The sequence below is a fragment of the Astatotilapia calliptera genome, chromosome 7 (genome assembly GCF_964374335.1).
Source record: "Astatotilapia calliptera chromosome 7, fAstCal68.1, whole genome shotgun sequence".
In the NCBI taxonomy this organism is placed as follows: domain Eukaryota; kingdom Metazoa; phylum Chordata; class Actinopteri; order Cichliformes; family Cichlidae; genus Astatotilapia; species Astatotilapia calliptera.
In genome coordinates, this window is record NC_137428.1 from 24,709,915 (window position 1) to 24,728,756 (window position 18,842).

The 18,842-nt window shown below is 38.8% G+C and overlaps 2 protein-coding genes across 3 annotated transcripts; both read left to right on the forward strand.

The window, feature by feature from the left end:
- Window positions 1–709: 709 nt before the first annotated feature.
- On the forward strand, window positions 710–3,574 carry LOC113027307 (bone morphogenetic protein 10). The gene is made up of 2 exons (XM_026176923.2): window positions 710–1,158; window positions 1,405–3,574. Exons 1-2 carry the CDS (start codon window positions 831–833, stop codon window positions 2,451–2,453), a joined length of 1,377 nt encoding a protein of 458 aa, XP_026032708.2. The 5' UTR covers window positions 710–830; the 3' UTR covers window positions 2,454–3,574.
- A 6,700-nt stretch (window positions 3,575–10,274) lies between these two features.
- On the forward strand, window positions 10,275–17,522 carry smad4a (SMAD family member 4a). Of its 2 annotated transcripts, none has more exons than XM_026173821.2 (11): window positions 10,275–10,640; window positions 11,990–12,282; window positions 12,388–12,562; window positions 12,798–12,827; window positions 12,907–13,110; window positions 13,342–13,449; window positions 13,901–13,951; window positions 14,061–14,244; window positions 14,345–14,513; window positions 14,675–14,813; window positions 15,559–17,522. In XM_026173821.2, exons 2-11 carry the CDS (start codon window positions 12,043–12,045, stop codon window positions 15,768–15,770), a joined length of 1,512 nt encoding a protein of 503 aa, XP_026029606.1. In that variant the 5' UTR covers window positions 10,275–10,640; window positions 11,990–12,042; the 3' UTR covers window positions 15,771–17,522. The 2 variants fall into 2 exon arrangements, with proteins under 2 accessions (XP_026029606.1, XP_080160407.1); XM_080304281.1 differs by having other exon boundaries at window positions 10,301–10,640; window positions 11,927–12,282.
- The last annotated feature ends 1,320 nt before the right edge of the window (window positions 17,523–18,842 follow it).

The following is an 18,842-nucleotide window of genomic DNA, read 5'->3' on the forward strand; positions in this document are numbered from 1 at the left end:
ACAAGGACTTCAAGAACAAAATCACAGCACAGATAAAATAACAGTAGGAAGACACAATAAAAATAACTGTCAATACATCAGTCAATTTGTAATCTATTACCTGCATTTAGTGGGTCACAGTCATGTTGAGATCAGTCTCAACATCAGGCAGGAAGTGGGGATAAAAACTCTCAAAGGCAAAAACTGAAGTCATTTCCAGTATATTTTATTTTTAATTCGTTTTGCAAGTGCAGTCAAAGTCAAATTCCACTTTTCTCTTACTTCTGCAATACGTACAGAATGTACAACGAATTGAAATGTTTCACGCAACTCAGGGGGTAAAGCTTGAATAAATAAATACAAGACATCTATGAGATTATAATAAGTATCAAGTATAAATATGGGTTGCGTCAGTTATATGAAAGCCTATGTGCTATATGTAAAATTCAATTTGTGGTTAAAAAATATGCAAAACCACCCAAATCACACGGAAGATTATTTGATTTCAAAATGGAACATTCTGCTCTGATTTTACAACTTTTTTTGGCCTAAATTCACTGCATGTAAATGAGAATATCAGTGGACTAAATGTCATAAGATCCTTGTGCAGAGAGAGAGGGCAGCCCATGCTTTAGCGATCTCCAAACATGCACAGCACATTGGTCAGCACAGCCCTGCCCTCAGAACCTAACCACCAGCTCAACAAGGGCAAAGCTGTTTTCCCTTTGTCCCCAACTGCAACCTGTTGGCCTTTAACAGAGAAACCTCTGGAACAAGGTGTTTTCTCCAAAGGCTCTCATCTTCCTTTCTGATGTCTACTCTTTGGAATTAAGCATTTCCTCCATTCAGCCATGATCACTTCACTTTTCTCCAACCTTGGGTTTATCTACTTGCTTCTGGTGATCATTCATCTGAGCTTGAGCAGTCCTATCAACCCCGCTGAGAACCATCACAGGGCAACACTTGGTAGTGTTGTGGTTGATAATCCACTGGTTGATGCACGGGACTTTCTAAGCCAGTTTCTGTCTACGCTGAACCTCACAAAGCTGAGGCCCCAGACCCGGCAAATTGCTGCTCACAAAGAGCCGCCAGAGTACATGCTTGAGCTGTACAACCGATTTGCTAATGACCGGACTGCTGTGCCATCAGCCAACATTGTGCGCAGCTTCAATAATGAAGGTACAAGCTTCTAAATATTACCACTTACATTTTTTCTTTCTGCACACTCTTGTCACGTTTAATGTTGTGTTCAGGAATTTAAATTATTCAACAGTTTGACTTATGGAGGAGAAAGTGATGTACTGTAAATGCTAATTATCATTGTTTTATTTCATCCTGACAGTTTATGAGTGAGAGTGCCTTAAGTCTGATCACGCACATTCATACAAAAAGTTTGAAGCACGCTTTTTCATCCTTTAATTTCAGATTCATCCCCCTACGGTATAACACCCAGGGGTATAAGGATATATCCCTTGCTGTTTAATATCTCCTTGCCTCACCACGAACGAATAACATTAGCTGAACTTCGACTTTTCACTTTGGTCTGGAAGGCCCAAAGACCATCTGCTGGCTTTGATTGCAAGGTGACAATTTACAAAATACATGAGGGAGTTGTTTGGACTAAAGAGGTGGGGAAAGAAGGAAGAAGGAGGGGTAAAGAGGAGGTGTTGGAGATGAAGGATCTGGAGGAACTGGTGACAAAGCATATCCATGCAAAAGATAATAGCTGGGTGTCATTTGAACTGACGCATGTGGTTACACTCTGGTGGAAGTCAGGGTGTGCAACTCACAGACTCGAGGTTCATCTTGCATGTATGGGGTCAGAGGATGAAGGGGCCACACAAGAGGCCACAGAGGAGGCAGAAACCTTGGTGGACATTGACAGGAGCTTGGACGGGAAACAAAATACAATAATGATTGTGTTCTCAGATGATCAGAGCAGAGACCGCAAACAGGACAAACAAGAGCTCATCCAAATGATTAACCACGAGAATGACCTTCCTGAGAACATGGGCAGGGGCCAAGAACCCTTCTGGGAGCATGTTAATCACAAGAACAGCCATGCTAAACAGGACGAGCTAAACCAGCAGTCTCTCATGCGACCGCGGTCCAACCTTATCTATGACGCACCTCCTCGAATCCGTCGCAATGTTAAGAGCGAGTCATGCAAAAGAACACCTCTCTTTGTGGATTTTAAAGACATTGGCTGGGATTCATGGATCATCCAACCTCTGGGCTACGAAGCGTACAAGTGCAATGGCGTATGCAACCCGCCTATGACTTCTGAGGTCTCCCCCACCAAACATGCCATAGTGCAGACGCTGCTGAGTATAAAGAATCCAGATAGAGCACCGCGTGCCTGCTGTGTACCCACAAAGTTGGAGCCAATCTCACTACTTTATCACGATAATGGTGCGATTACTTTCAACCACAAGTATGAAGGAATGGTGGTGGCAGAGTGTGGCTGCAGATAGTCCTCAGAGTATTACTTATTACTAAGACTGTGTTGTGATGGATCTAAAAGTCATCATCTTAGAAACATCTCTATCTATCTATCTATCTATCTATCTATCTATCTATCTATCTATCTATCTATCTATCTATCTATCTATCTATCTATCTATCTATCTATCTATCTATCTATCTATCTATCTATCTATCTATCTATCTATCTATCTATCTATCTATCTATCTATCTATCTATCTATCTATCTATCTATCTATCTATCTATCTATCTATCTATCTAAGATCTTATGCATTGGTGTGTAAAAAGCACAGGTCAGGACTTAGTTGTAAATTAGAAATGAACACATGATGTAAATTTGCAATTGTATAAAGATAAATCAATAATCCTTATATTAATGTAGACTATAAGCCTTTCGATATAATGCTGCAAATCATTAACCACAAACATCTATTAGTCAAAACAAGAGAGAGGAAATGATTGTCTGACAGCAAATATTTGAAAATCAAAGTATAAATGTTGTTCCCGTCTCATGCCACATCATGAGGAGTGAGCCAAAAAGCTAAATAATGCAGACAACAGCAATAACCTTCTGAATATTTTGGGATTCTTAGAGAAATTAAACAAAAAACTTCCTTTGTAAGTCTCCACATTTTCTTCAATATCTATATTTATTTCAATAATTTATACATATTTTATGCACTACATAAACTGTAATGCGTATTTTTTTAAATTATGAAAAGCCTTATGTGTTATTTGAATAGCAATCCTGCTGAAATGCTTTATATTGAGATATTCAGCCACAAATTTCTAAATGACATAATTTACTTCTTTGCCCTGTGGCATGTTGGAGCCAGCCAGATGATTTAAAGACTGACATTTTTTCTCCTATTTGCTTGCCATACTTGCAGAAAATGTATTTTCGATGGCTTTTGACCAGGAGAGGATTTTACGGTATGTTGGAGCTCTTCGGGGGCTTCTTGTCTGAAAAATGTTATTTCTCTTGCTTAATCTTGCAGTCGACTGCTGTGAAATCATGCTTTATACCAACCATTCATATCTTGCTTTTTGGCTTTCGACATAAATGCTAATACGGTTGGGAAAAAATAAATAAAATATCTGAAAACAAATATGTTCACTGAGCAGTTTTTGAGCTTGTGCAACATATTTCATTGTCAGGTAATCACCGCACTCCCCATCAGTCAGCCGTAATCCCCGTCCCTCTAGCGCCACATGCCTGGCGGGCCTCACTCTGCCTGCTTCCATACCAGAGTGATAAAGAGGTGTCAGAGCCTGGAGTCTTGTAGGCCATCACTCAGGATGAGACGCCACTCCAAGTGGTAGCATTTGTGAGAAGGTGGTGTCAGATTCCTGGTCTCGAGCGCCAGCTTGTCCGAATGACAATTCTGCCATCAGGTTCCCTGCTGCCCTCTGAACCCTCCCACTTCCCTTTTTTGACACTGGCATGCTTACACTCTTATCAAGGCCAAGGCAACGGTACAAATGGAAAAAATACATGTCACATCATCACCTAGCTTTTGCTGTTAACAGTCGGAAGTAGATAACAATAATGGAATAACACTGTGGAACTTAATAGGATCCTCACGCAATGAACAGATTTACATGGGCCAAGTGTGCAGGGCAGAGATACGGACCGGCAGTGAATGGATTAATTTATCGTTGTGGAACTTACAGTATTTAAAATGGATGTGAGAAATATTTTATTTTACAGTTTTTCTCAGTCGCTTTGGTGCTTTTCTCACATCACTATTAACATTTGCACAGCAGTTAGTGTAGTTCTCAAAACAATTAGTGCAAACTGCAAAACCTAGTGGATAACCTGCAAAAGCAGGTCACTTGCTCAAAATCGATGATCCATTCCTCAAAAGCAAGTATTCATGTCAATGAAACTGTCAGTGTCATCAAAATGAGAAGTCTTGACACCATCTTGATGAACAAGATAATCAAATGGCTTTGTCATGTTTTCATTAGGACAGTGTACAGTAGTCTCTCAGTGTCTTCCAATGCAAAAAAAGGTCAGAACTCGGTGACACTACCTAAAAATGCTCAAGAGAGCACTATACATTTTTTGCACAGCCATGTACAGTAAAATATACAGTAAAGTTAGACATTCCTGTAGTTATGGAAGTAAGTGAGTACAAGACACTGAATACGTATGTTTCACATTTTTACTGTGTAGGATTTTTGTAATTCTACAACATTGTGCAAAAGAAAAATACTCTACAGTCACGTATTTAGAAAAAACGTGAGAAACACCCTTTTGGTAGAGCTGTGCACAAATGCGAACAATATAACAGTACATATTGTAACTGAACATACGTAAATCATTCTGGCACATTCAGACGTTCCTGTCTGTCTGGCCACATATTCTCATCTACATCACAACGCATATCATCCCTTGCAATGCAGCGAGGAAAGTATCTCCTGGAGTGGTGAATCCACCCTCTGCATGACTCTGCTGTGATGTCGTCACATGCTGCATCCATGGCCATTTGTGCATGTGAGTGCCGGTCATAAACCTTCCACCTCCAGGCAGACAAAAACTCCTCCGTCGGATTAAGGAATGGGGAGTAGGGAGGGAGATATTCAACAGGTATTCTGTCATGTGCTGCAAACCACTGTCTGACCAGATGTGAAAAGGGACATTATCTGTTAGGTTTATAGCTTGAACCTATTCGCTGGAACGTTAAGACAATATAATTACACTGCAAGCAAGACGCAAGTAGGCAAAGTTCTTCATGGTACTCGTGCACGGGAGAGACTGGACAGAGCGCCGTCCCTTCGCTTGACCCCAGTAGCTCTCGTCCGTCCTCCCATACACTATCCTTTTATTGAGGTTACATGAATATGCATAGGTTCATTAACATACGACGTCTACATACACAAAGAGTACCTTGCCTGTGTGTGTGTGTGTGTGTGTGTGTGTGTGTGTGTGTGTGTGTGTGTGGGGACTGCTGATCAAAGGGTCAAACATCCTTGGTCAGGAAGAGGGTAGCCTCCCCCTCACCCTAGATGGTTCATCCTAGATAACACGGTGAGGAAGTCCTGCAGTTCATCTAAACAAAGAGCACTTAGACTAGAACAGACGCAACTACGTTAATCCTACCATAAAACAATAAGACACGGTATGACCTCTCATGCTCCCAAAGTGCTGTTTAATACACACAAAGTTTGCAGACTATCAAGGATCAAAACCTCTACCAATCTACAACTAATTACAAAACTCTAAGCATATAGAAGTAAATATTTCTAAGCATAAATGACAATCAACAATACAAATCTAACATTATCCCACACAACAAAATACTTGTTGAGTTGACATCCACCCCTCTCATTCTCAGGGAGTATGGCATGAGAGAAATTGTTCAATTTCAAGGACAGGAAAAAATAATGAAAAAAAGGTATAGCATTTGCTTGACAGCATTTGAAAACGAATTCACCAATTTTATATGTAATGACTCAAGCAATGAAATAAAGACTATTAGTTTTATTGGAAACTACTATTTAGCATCCAAAAGTATAGTTCATTTTGACTGACATGACATAAGCAAATGATAATGTTGTCGATGGCAGAGAATTGTATGAAAGCACCTGATACATGTCCAAGAGCATTTGCAATTTGTTCAGAGGAAGGAGAAATTGCACAAATGACTAAAAGTTGCGGAGGTTGCATTAATAGTTTTGAGAATTTTCATTTTGATCTGAGAAAAGCACCAAAGTGACTGAGAAAAACTGTAAGCATAAAGCATGAGCCACAAATATATACCAAGAATGAAGCCAACAGGAGAGCTTCAATGAAAATTCATGACAAGAAAAAGTCTTACTGTTTGTTTTTCTTATCATTAAGAACTTTCATTTCTGCAAAGTGTTTTTTTTTTTAATTATAAACATAATCTCATTAAGGTTAAACATTTTACATGTAAACACTTTCTACTCAGCCTAAAATATCTACGAAACATTCATTAAATAGGCTTTCCTTTCTTCCAAGGCAGCGAAACCCATAAAAGGTCAAGCTCGCTGTTACAGCAGTTGCAGATTAAAGGTACAGAACGTGACATTTGAAAAGCTTTCTGTTCATGTTAGACCATTTCTTTTATGTTTGCTCTCAGCTGCTTTGGCACGTTTCTTGGCCCCCTTTTTAGATTTCTCAGTACTGAACATGCACTTTCCACAACAGTTCATTCATGAAACAAAACACTATTAACCTCCAAAATGTTTTAACTGTCAAAGTGAAATTTTACCCGCTCAGTCACAGAATTACTTTGATGCTGTATAAAACCAGGGTTGTAAAAATGCATATTCTTTCAGAACAATAGTGGACTGTGTAGGTGTATTCTTCACCTTCTAATTCCATAATAATTGTGTGCTGCATATGTTGACTGACACTGAGTAGCTGCTATTACAGACTATTAATGTTGTGATGATAGCTGACTGCTGTTGTGTTTTTTATTGTATTGTACTCAAAGAAATACTCTTCAAGAACACGTGGTTCTGCATTCTGCTTTATTCTGCCATTATATTTGCATATAATGTAAAGGATACATCGTTCTCTCGTTCAGTGTAATGCTGGCCTAACAGCACTGTGTGCTTCAAACATCATCTGCAAGTTTCTATATATTCTTTTGATCGAGTTGCTTTCGAATATTTCTGCTGAAGTTTTCAAAATATGTAAAATCCCCCTAAACATGTGCTCATAATAAATAATAAGGCAAATGACTAAGTGCAATTGTTTACAGTGTGAAGAGTTACAGCCTGCTTATGTCTCTGTGAGCGAAACAGACATTTATATCAGTTCAATACTTTAATCGTCCAAATTAATGCAGCACTATCGCATTGTGTGAGTCATCATATTCAGAATAGCCTGTTTATTTGTCAAAATCTGCCAAACACGCACATTAGAAGTCATGAGTATGAAGACTGTAAAGCATTTTTATAGAGCTTGAGCGCAGCAGAGTTACAGTAATTTGTGGTGTTGGAGGAGCTGCTAAGATAAACATTTAATGCAGGCAACAGCCTGCCCATAAGAATAAGGATATGTGATGATATAGCAATGTAAAGGAAAGTAAAAACAGAGCACAACAGTATAAAGGAAGATGTAGGAGAAAAGATCGTGGATGAAAATCTGCTGCCCAGGCAAGCGTCAGGATCACCCTCAATTTCCAGTTGTTACTATAACGTACTATTGTACACAGTAGGCTTTGTGTCGACAGCCATGCCTTACATGTTGCAGATCATTAGGATTTTGTTCTGTGCTCTGTACAATTTCTGTCTTTTTCTTACTGTGTCTGTCGTTTCCATCCATGTAAAAAGGTTTTACCAGGATTTCTATGAAAAGCTAAGTATGGCCTGTTATTGTAAAACCACCTTTAGTATTAATAACTCGAGATGATTGTTTTCTGTATGACTGTATCAATTTTCACACTGTTATGGAGGAATTCTGGCCCACATCATTTTTAATATTGCTTCAGTTCATTAAGATTTTCTTGGCAACTGTTTATGCTCAGCTCCTTTAAGGTTGTGCCACAGGACTTCAGCCAGGTTGAGGACTTGTCTGGGACATCTTGATTTGTTTCTTTTTCAGATTTCTTTGTTAGATTTGTTGGTGTGTTTAGGATCATGTATCCATACACACTTAGCTGGTGTATGGATTTGTTTGTGTATGTGCTATTAATTTATGGAAACTGTGATGGCACTGCTGTCCTGCTTGGCCAGGACATTTTTAGTCTCAAGAGTTTTTTCCCCCGGTTAAATAAAGGTTAATAATAATAATAATAATAATAATAATAATAATAATAATAATAATAATAATAATAATAATAATAATAATAATAATAATAATAATAATAATAATAAATAACCCTTCCTGCTTCTCCAAGGTCATTGTTGATCTCTTTCCTCCTTGGCTTTGGGTTAGCACACAGCTGAATGTGCTCAAACTTCTTCTTTTATAAAGATGCAGCACTAAAAGAAGCAATGAAAATCTCCTTAGTTATTCACAGAATTGCATTGAGTCCTGTGAAAACGTTCTTTTTGACATGAAAGCTAATTTTTTTTTTCCTTTCCAACCTTGCTTTTGAATGCAACATTTCATAACTACTACAAAATGTCAGTTTGTTATACTCAGAAAATTAATAGTGTGGCACAGCAGGAGTTCAATGTCAGTGAAGCGTTGCAGAACAAAACTCTTAGGAAATTAGACAATGAGTAACACACTTCAAGAGTCATTGTGACAAAATAGCTAACCCCTGGTTAGCACTGTGCCAAAGGAATTTTTTATTTTGGCTGCACAGACTTATACGCTCATGCAAAAATCTTGATTTTGACACATGAATCACAGATTTGAGATGAGTTATGGTCTTTTGCAGTTTATATATACATAGTGCTATGCTGCATGTATGAGCTGTTTTAGGAAAAGTATATTGTTACTACTGTAAAATGTTTTACAATACATATTTGAGTTGTTAGCATATTGATTGATTTTTGTCATTTAGATCACCTGACTTACACAATTGATGATGTCTAATTTGGGAGGGTAAATGAATCAAAACAACTGAGAAAAACAACTGAGAAAAACATCACTAAAACACTGCTCTGTTAATAGTGGGAATTAGCTTCATGTCAAAGCTGACTGGGACATGATTGGTCATGCATTTACAATAATAGTGGATTGGATTTATATAGCGCTTTTCAAGGCACCCAAAGCGCTTTACAATGCCACTATTCATTCACACACTGGTGGAGGCAGCTACAGTTGTAGCCACAGCTGCCCTGGGGCAGACTGACAGAAGCGAGGCTGCCATATCTCGCCATCGGCCCCTCTAGCCAACACCAGTAGGCAAGTAGGGTAAAGGGTCTTGCCCAAGGACACAACGACCAGGACAGAGAGCCCAGGGATCGAACCTGCGACCTTCCGGTTACAGATGCGATTCCCAACCCCCTGAGCCACGGTCGCCTCTGCAAGGTAGAAACTAGTGGCATGCAAAAGGAAATAAATGTTTATTTGTATGCAGAACCAGAAAAGATCTTCCTGGAAAAACTAGTGTTTAAGTGTCCCAGTTATTTTTAATCAATTATTTGAAATCATAGCTTTTGTTTAATGATTATAGTTTGATCCACCATAACTGAAAATAGCTGGAGACATAAAGTAAATGTGAGTAGATACAATTAAATGATCTCTCTGTGTAGCCCATTTAATTTACCCCCAACCAAAGGTCATTTTTCACAGTCCCAGATTGAGACATGACTCATTGTCTCCAGTTTAACTCTGCATCTGAAAAAATGTTAAATACTTAAACTTATATATGTAGCAATGACAGATATTAATGTTAAACATAAAGCAATTTCACAAAATAAAGCCAGCATATGTAGCATACAAATAAACCCCAAGACTAATGTGTTTTTTCTATGCTTATATGTATTCTATGCATCTCTCAGGAACAGTTAATTGTGGCTTTGATCACAAAGCCATGCTGTTCAAAACATTGGTTTGCTAGGGGTAACAAAAGAAAGCCTTATGACAGGAAGTCATGGTATGAATAACATAAATAATATCTGATCAAGTACAGAGGAACACATCTCTTTTTAAAAATTTTTTTTAATATTTGGTGCAGTGTACACGTAGAATATCCTAGAACTCACTGAGACTTTGATACTTGAAAAATGAATAGGTTCGCTGTGACAATTTAGTCACTTTTCGCTCTCAGATATGAGCTTTAAGCTCACAGCAGCGCGGCGATTTTCACTGTCTTTACTGTAAAATAAACAAACAGCACCGCAGCGGCACGCCTGTCATCTCCTGCGTGGGCATGCGCAGATGGAGCGTGGTGGGTGGAGATTTTTTTTGTTTATTTTCGTGGCTAACTAGCTAGTAAAACGCGTTGTTGTTAGCATATATATTCCCCCTCACATTATCAGTGAAGTATAAGAAGTCGAACATATAAACGAGTGCGAGTTTAGCGAGTATTACACTGAAACGTTTGACGAGGTTTTTAGGTTTGGGTCCATCACAGGAGACCCTCGCGAGCTAGGCGTGAAGTTGATGAATGTTAGCGTGTGCTAGCAAGCTAGCCGAAATAACGCTAAGGCGAGCTAGTTAACGCTGCCACTTCGTAGATAAAGTAAACCATATATTATCTCCTGCATCCAGGAACAAGGCTACAGCTCGGTGGTATCACTGTAAGTGCGCAACATTTCCTCTTTGATTTGTGTTGTGATTTATATATAGAATTAGTTGACGAGTAACCCAGTGTTAGCTAATGCTAACAGAGGATGAACTGGAAATTGCTGGCTCTCCTTATTCTGTTCATTAATTGTTCATTTGCTAAACGTGCATTAATATGAATACACAGTTATTCATGATCACGAGCAGTGTAGTACCGACCAGGCTGGGCTGCATCATACTGGGGTATAAGGGATAGAGGAAATATAAAGTTACCCGCTTCCATTAGCTATATGGTGATTTCATCTTAAATCACCAGTTTTAAAAACAACAACAAAACAAAACATTTTTTTGCTCATTCCTCTCCGATATGCCTAAAAATGTAATGATCCATAGTTTGTACAGGTATAATTGTGGGTGTGAAGTTTTAGCTAAATATGTGTAATACTTTTAAAGACACATATTTTTCAAAAATCTGTCAACTTTCAGCACGTTTTCCCCACTTTGAAATTTGAGGCCTTGTTTGAACACGAATATATCAAAAACTATTAAAGATAAAAGCCTGAAATTATCACTAGCCTCTTTTAGCGTTATAGGGAACTAGGGGTTGTAATTTGTGACCGATACCAAAAACAGACAATTAGAAATGTGAACTTTTCTTTTATCTTAGTCCCAAATTGCAGACTCTGATTGGCTTTTATGGTAAGAAAATTTCATGCTCGTATCTCGAGCATGGCCCCAGAGTTCAAAGAAAAACATATAAACATTTAAGTTCAAATTTTACAAAGTGGTCAATCAGAATGTTTACACTGATTTAAGATGGAATGACTTTATTAGGACAAAGGCTAGTTACATTTTTTTTGTGAGACTGTAGAAATAAGTAAAACTTTAACTGAGTATCAATTTATTTTTTCAGAAATTGAAGTTATTTTGCTCCCCGTACAACACACTGTATTTGTCAATGCAGTGTTGCTAATGGATGAATGGGAACTTTGAAGCAATGGTTACAAATTAATTATGTGCCTTACAACTCAGATGTCAGAATGACAACATTGTTATCAGCACCTGTTCATATGTGCATAAAGTTTTGAATCAAAGATACAGAGACAACCTTGAGCAGTCTTCTTTGGAAAAGTTGCCAGAAAAACTCTTCTTTCTGTGGCCAGTACATTGAGTATTATGTCAGTTAGTTTTCTTCCCCACCTGAGGTGATTCACAGATTGATTTTTACTTTATGAATTGTGGTGTGAAATCCTGATTATCATCTCAACTCTCACTGAAGACAGTTCTCCTCCTGCTTTAGGTTGCTAAATTTGGGCAACAGTGACTCGACGGTAATTTTACCTTCTCATTTCTTCTGGTAAAGGTAAAGAGGATAGAGCTGGAAAGCCTCCCCAAGGTTGAAACCTAAGGAGCAAGATGTCAATCACAAGCACCCCCACGAGTAATGATGCCTGCTTGAGCATTGTGCACAGCCTCATGTGCCACCGTCAGGGAGGAGAGAGCGAAAGCTTCGCTAAGCGAGCTATCGAGAGCCTCGTCAAGAAGCTCAAGGAGAAGAAAGATGAGCTGGATTCCCTTATTACAGCCATCACTACAAATGGAGCTCATCCTAGCAAGTGTGTCACCATACAGCGGACTCTGGATGGACGCCTACAGGTAAAGTAGCAAATTCATACTTCTGTGTTTGTTGGTGTTACACCCTGTGATTGTAAATTGGAAAACTTAAGGACCTGTCTAATGTGATGCACCTCTTTGCTCTAGGTGGCGGGGCGGAAAGGGTTTCCCCACGTTGTCTATGCCAGATTATGGCGATGGCCTGATCTACACAAGAATGAGTTAAAACACGTGAAATATTGCCAGTATGCGTTTGACCTGAAGTGTGACAATGTTTGTGTCAACCCATACCACTACGAGAGGGTTGTCTCTCCTGGAATTGGTGAGTAGATTTTAATTTTTGAGTTATTAATATATATATAGAGTACTAATAAAGGGCTTATATAAGAATGTTACGGTTTATTCAACGTGATCATTTTCTTTGATGTCATATCTCATATTTATACATAATATTTAGTTAAAATATCCAAGTTTCTTGCCTAATTTTTACTCTTGATTATTAAGCCACACTTAGAGTGATGCTGATTAAAATGTCTCGCTGTTAAATGTGTTTGCAGACTTATCAGGACTGACCCTCTCAAGTTCAGGTAGGGTGAGCATTTTCTGTTTGCTCAACATAGATTTCTGTGAATGTTCTTCAGTTCTAACCATGTCCTGTTCTGCTAGGTCCACTCTTAGTAAAGGATGAGTATGACTACGATAACCAGCCATCTCACTCCAGCTCTGAAAATCACCTGCCGACGATCCAGCATCCACCGTCGAGGCCGGGCCCACAGGAAACATTCAACAGCCCTGCTCTACTTCCCCCATCAGAGGGCAGCAGTTCAGCTTCTACTTCTGCTTTCTCGACCATTAGTGCCGGACCCTCAAGTAAGTCACGAAACAGTGTCAGCACCTTCTGCAAAATTAAAATAATGCAGCTACTTTAAAAACACTGTGAATCTAAATGTTGCTGTTTTACACTTGGGGTTTGTTAGATTTAAATAAGCATTTTTTAAGGAAATGAATTAATTTGATTACTTATTTAGCCAAAGTTACTTTTATTTAGTCTTTTGTTTTAAGCTATTTATTAATGGAGCTGTTTTAAATGTATGCTTACAGATCCTACCCCGAACTGGAACAGAAACCCCAGCTTCACCCCAGCGGGGCCTCAGCACCAGAATGGGCACCTACAGCATCATCCGCCCATGCCTCACACAGGGCATTACTGTGAGTGAATATAAAACATGCACAAGTTCTGCACAGCTTGGACAAGTCAAATCTGATAAATTCATCTGTAATTTTCTGCGTTCAAGCCAGTGGAGACAAATGTGCTTTTAGGCTAATTAACCCTGTTAAGTAGTTTAGTTAAAGACTGGCTGCTGTAGCAGAACACATTAGTATTCTACAGAGACGTGAAGCCAAATAGGTGATGGTTTATTTATGAGTTATTGAAGATATTAGAGATAATACTTCTGTGTGAGTGGAGTTAAGCTTATCAAATTTAAAAGTTGATTTGAAAATTAGTAAAATAGTCTTCACCATCGATGTCTGGTCAGTGCATTATGTTTATGAGTTAGCCTCTTTTGGTCATTTCTAGCTGCTATGTGTTCAATACTCATTTCTAAATAAAATGTCTCTGTTTAAATACACGTGTAATTATTTTCAACATGATTTACAGGGCCTGTTACCAATGAAATTGCATTCCAGCCACCCATATCCAACCACCCTGGTAAGTACTAAGAAGAAGATCAAAGACAGTTTGCTTTTTAAATTTTTTTTTATCCCTAATATCCCCAAGTGAACTTGATTGACCTCTGGTTGCTTGCTGGTTGTTTCAGCTCCAGAATACTGGTGTTCGATTGCATACTTTGAGATGGATGTCCAAGTTGGGGAGACGTTTAAAGTTCCATCCACATGTCCAATAGTGACTGTGGATGGCTATGTCGATCCATCAGGAGGGGATCGCTTCTGCTTGGGTCAACTGAGCAATGTCCACAGGACGGAGAACATAGAGAGAGCCAGGTACTATGTCACACACTTTAAAATATATCATGATATTGTTTAGTGAAGAAATTCATGTCAAATATGGTTACTATTTACTTCCTGTCCTTCATGTCGTTAGGCTCCACATCGGCAAAGGCGTGCAGCTGGAGTGCAAAGGTGAAGGAGATGTCTGGGTGCGCTGTCTGAGTGATCACGCAGTGTTTGTGCAGAGCTATTATCTGGACCGAGAGGCTGGACGTGCACCTGGCGACGCAGTTCACAAGATCTACCCCAGTGCTTACATTAAGGTGCGAATAGCATAATTATGAGATTTGGACTAATGATAATCTCAGTAGATTATGTGAAGTGTCCCTTTTTCGTTGTACTGGTAGAGAATTTTAACCATATATACACGGAGTCTCTCAATATTTGTAGACAGATTTTTAGCATTTGCCTTGTCCCCTGCCAGGTGTTTGACTTGCGTCAGTGCCACAGGCAGATGCAGCAGCAGGCAGCGACGGCTCAGGCAGCAGCTGCAGCGCAAGCAGCTGCAGTCGCTGGGAATATTCCAGGTCCAGGCTCCGTGGGAGGCATCGCCCCTGCAATCAGTGAGTCTTCTTACTACCACTCTTAGCCTTGAACAAGTATATTGTTATGATTACTTGTGTTTTTATGACAAGCTCTATTTTTGTTTGGTAAATGTTAAATATCAGATAAGAAACTCTGACCAGAGCACTTTTGAGCTAAAATGTATTTATTCATAACCTGTTATGCACAGTTCGTCTTTTTATGCATTAAAGCAAACAATGTTTTCCTTCCTTTATTTGTTGGTTTTGTCAGACTGTTTTGTGAGACTTTTTAAAAACAACTTCATTTTCTTTAACTGTCAATGATAATGATGATAATGAAAGAAACGTCTTTATAGCTGACCGGTGGTGCAGTGGGTAGACTGAGTCTTTTCTGTGTGCGTCTTGCATGTTCTTCCTGTGCCTGTGTGGGCTTCATCTGGCTACATGCAAATTTAGCTCAATTGTGCATGGATGAAAGGTAGAAAAAGTGCTTGAAGGGTGTAGAGTAAAGCACTGTATGAATGGATGACCTTTAGTCTGCAGTGCTTTGAGTAGTCAGTAAGGCTAGAAGGCTAAATTAAATTTAGTGGAAATGCAGTACAATATGCAACCTGATGTGAGTGGGACGAACGAGTATATTAGTAATAGTCTCTGTGTGGTAACTGTACCTACTTAGTATGTTCCACACAGACACACGGATTCAGTTGCCTCACGTTTCTCTGCTTTGGTTTGGCCTGTAGTGCCACGTCGATCTAAAAATTGCCGCTTGTAATTTCCCCTGCAGGTCTGTCAGCTGCTGCAGGCATTGGGGTCGATGACCTGCGCAGGCTGTGCATCCTCCGGATGAGCTTCGTGAAGGGCTGGGGGCCGGACTACCCACGGCAAAGCATTAAAGAGACACCCTGTTGGATTGAGATCCATTTACACCGAGCCCTGCAACTACTGGATGAAGTTCTGCACACCATGCCCATAGCTGACCCTCAACCTCTTGACTGAGTTAAAGCATAAGAACTGTATTAGGAAAAAACTAAAAAAATAAATAAATGAAAAATAACAGTTAAAAACAGAACAAAAAAAAATCTGACTCTACTCTTAAGAGAAAAACTCCAACTATAAGCCTGGAGTGCCAAAGGAGGACTGCAAAGGAGTAGGAAGGAGGACATGAAGGCCAGCAGTATACTCCAAAACACACTTCTTTAAAATCCAGCACTGCAAGCAGTTTCCAGAATTCTGAGAGACTCCAGGTTTGCAGTTTCAGTGACTTCCAAACAGCTGGAGGAACATGTGAGTCACACTGGGAGGACTCGCAGCGCAGTGGAAGACGACGGCCATGAAAAAGGAGGCTGATTGTTTACTAAGTGAGGCTGCTTAACATCAAACGAACACGGCCTGTGCCTCTCTAACCTCAAGGCTGAGGTTACAAAAACACTCAAGGTACAATGATAAGAATTAAAGAAAATATTTTCACTGAGAATATTAGTGCAGCTTTAGTGTTGATGCTGTGCGAAGCCAATCCATCCATTTTCTTGCGTAAATTATTTAGTGAAATATTCGGCTCTCAAACAATTTAGGTGTTTGATCCCAACTCATCCTAAATGTGATTTCAGCTGGAGTATACGGCCGGTCCAGTCCTCCTCTTATGGCTCTCTTATACGGCTTCATGTACCTGGAGTTATTTCCCCCTCACAGATCTGGACATTAATGTAAAATTATGTTCTACATTACCCATGCTCTCGTAAACTGTAATCTTGCTTATTTTTCCAGTGCTGGCAGTCCTTGTTTGATGTGCTATGATTTATATTCTCCTTTTGAATTTTTTTTTTTTTTTGTAATAACAGAGCATTTTGAAAAGCCCATCTTAGATGAACTCTGTTTCTCTTTCAACGCCATAAAACTTTTCTTTTTTTTAACAACCAGTCAAGGCTGTTCTAACCCTGAGAAAGTAATGGCTTGGACTGAAAAAGCCAAATTTTCATTGAAATTAGGAAATAGTAAAAATAAAAATCTCACGCCGGTGTTGATATGTTACTGTATTTCTTTTACTAGCTTAGTGTCTTTTAGCACTTTTATTAATTTGTAATTAATTTGTCTTTTTCATAGTCTCATTTGTGGTTACTTGTCGTAATCATATAATGTTAGCATAGCTGAAGGGTTTTCATTTCAAACTACTTGCGGTTTATGTGCTATCTGCCCAAAATCTGTTTTTACTTTCAAACACTCACCCGCAGCAGGTTTGACTGGTGTATTTGGCTGACTTCAATACTTTAGAGACACTTTAGGTGGAGTATTTCTTTAAGATGGCTCACAATTACCCATTTTTATTTTAACGTATTCTAGCTGAGTAACTGAGGGGTGAACTGTGAGAGGAAGTGTAAGCCATATTGATGCCAAAAAGCGAAAAGGTTATTGGACCGTAGTCATTTCAGTATTATGTCGCTTGTACAAGCTCGGTTTAAATTATCAGAACCAGTCTAGTTTTGTTCAGCATTATTGATCAAACAATATTTTTATCTGGAGCTCTGTTTACCTACAGCTGTTGCAGTATTTTATACTCTTTTTGCTACTTTTACAGTGATGAACCACCCGTTCTAAAAAAAAAAAAAAAAAAAAATGCTGTACAATTTTCAAGAAATGCAACTTCATGCTTTTCTTTACAATTCTGCCATACAATCTGAATACATACAGAGTTCGAATGCTATTGATGTTTATATGTATGCATATGGTTGAATAAAATTTAATGGGCATCGCTCGGTGAGTGGATCAAGCTTGTTAAAAAGGACGCCGGCTTTGAACAAGAAAACGTTTATTACTGCAAAGACAAGTCACAAATTTTAAGAAAAACAACACTAAAGCTAGCCTGAGCTGAGATCTGAAATATTCAGAAAAACAAACTACATGTGTCTTTAACAGTTTCTATGATCATCAATACGACACACTAAATGATAATGTCGTAAATATAAAAGCCCCCGAATCATCCTTTTTTTTTTTTTTTTGCTTTTTTTTTTTTTTAATGCAAAATACACGATACAAATCATCCTACACATGTTGGTTTGCTTTGCCAATTTTGAAAAATATACATTATATGAAGAAAACTTAACAGCACACAAAAGGAAAGTCACATGAAGTTTGTGTGTATATATTATATCAGATACTATACATTATCCAAAAAAAGAAGGGGGAAATGTAATCACAAAAGCACTTTGAGCCAACATATCAGATAAAATGTTCACCAAAAGAACAAATGAAATAGTTAAGACACAAATAAATATACTTTTTCTGTTTTTGATATATACACACTTTTGTCTAGGGTGAAGCCAAATAGAAACCTTCCCTAAACGCCACTCCCAAATGCTTGTGCTTGCATTAGAGGGTGCTACAGATGGCCACGACTCACTAGACTGTCAAATGGCACTTAGAAAGAAAAAAAAAAAAAAAGAAAATTACAAATCTCAAAACGGGTCACAGCATTCAGAAAATATTCAAAACAAATCACGATCATGAGAAAAAAAAAAATTAATGAGAGAGCATTTTACTTACAGTTTTTATCATGGTTCATTAACCAGTTCTGTACAATAAAATGCAGGCAATCTACCATGAGCAACATGAGCGCGCGCGCGTGTGTGTGTGTGTCAAATCCAGTAAATAATCAGGAGTCCAGTCTGAGGACGTCTTTATGCTTCCTCAGCATTCTTAGTGGCAGCACCTGTGCAAGGAAATGTCTGCTCTGTAGCCTCTATCTGTAGCCCACCAGAGACCCAATAGTCACCAAGGCCCACTGCTCTGGCCAGGGTGAAATTAAAGGCACTGGAGTCCGCTATGGGTCAGTGAAGCTGCCATATTGTTCAGCTGAAGAGGCAATTCTCAGCTTTCACCAGGGTCTTATTTGGAAATTTGCAAACAGTGGTTACAAAAACAATCTTTATCAATCTCAAAGACACTCAGAAATAAAGTATAATAGTGTTGGCTGCATTAACATTGGTCCAGCTTTTGGGAAAGAGGCAGGCTTTGAGATTGAGAAAGCCAAATCAGCATCTGGCACAATCTGGTAAAAGTAAACTGGGTAAAGAG

Coding starts and splice junctions, on each gene's coding strand:
- LOC113027307 (XM_026176923.2), top strand. CDS start 831: ATGATCACTTCACTTTTCTCCAACCTTGGGTTTATCTACTTGCTTCTG. Junction 1,159..1,404: donor GCGCAGCTTCAATAATGAAG/GTACAAGCTTCT, acceptor CTTTAATTTCAG/ATTCATCCCCCTACGGTATA.
- smad4a (XM_026173821.2), top strand. CDS start 12,043: ATGTCAATCACAAGCACCCCCACGAGTAATGATGCCTGCTTGAGCATT. Junction 13,450..13,900: donor GCCTCACACAGGGCATTACT/GTGAGTGAATAT, acceptor CATGATTTACAG/GGCCTGTTACCAATGAAATT. Junction 14,814..15,558: donor AGGCATCGCCCCTGCAATCA/GTGAGTCTTCTT, acceptor TTTCCCCTGCAG/GTCTGTCAGCTGCTGCAGGC.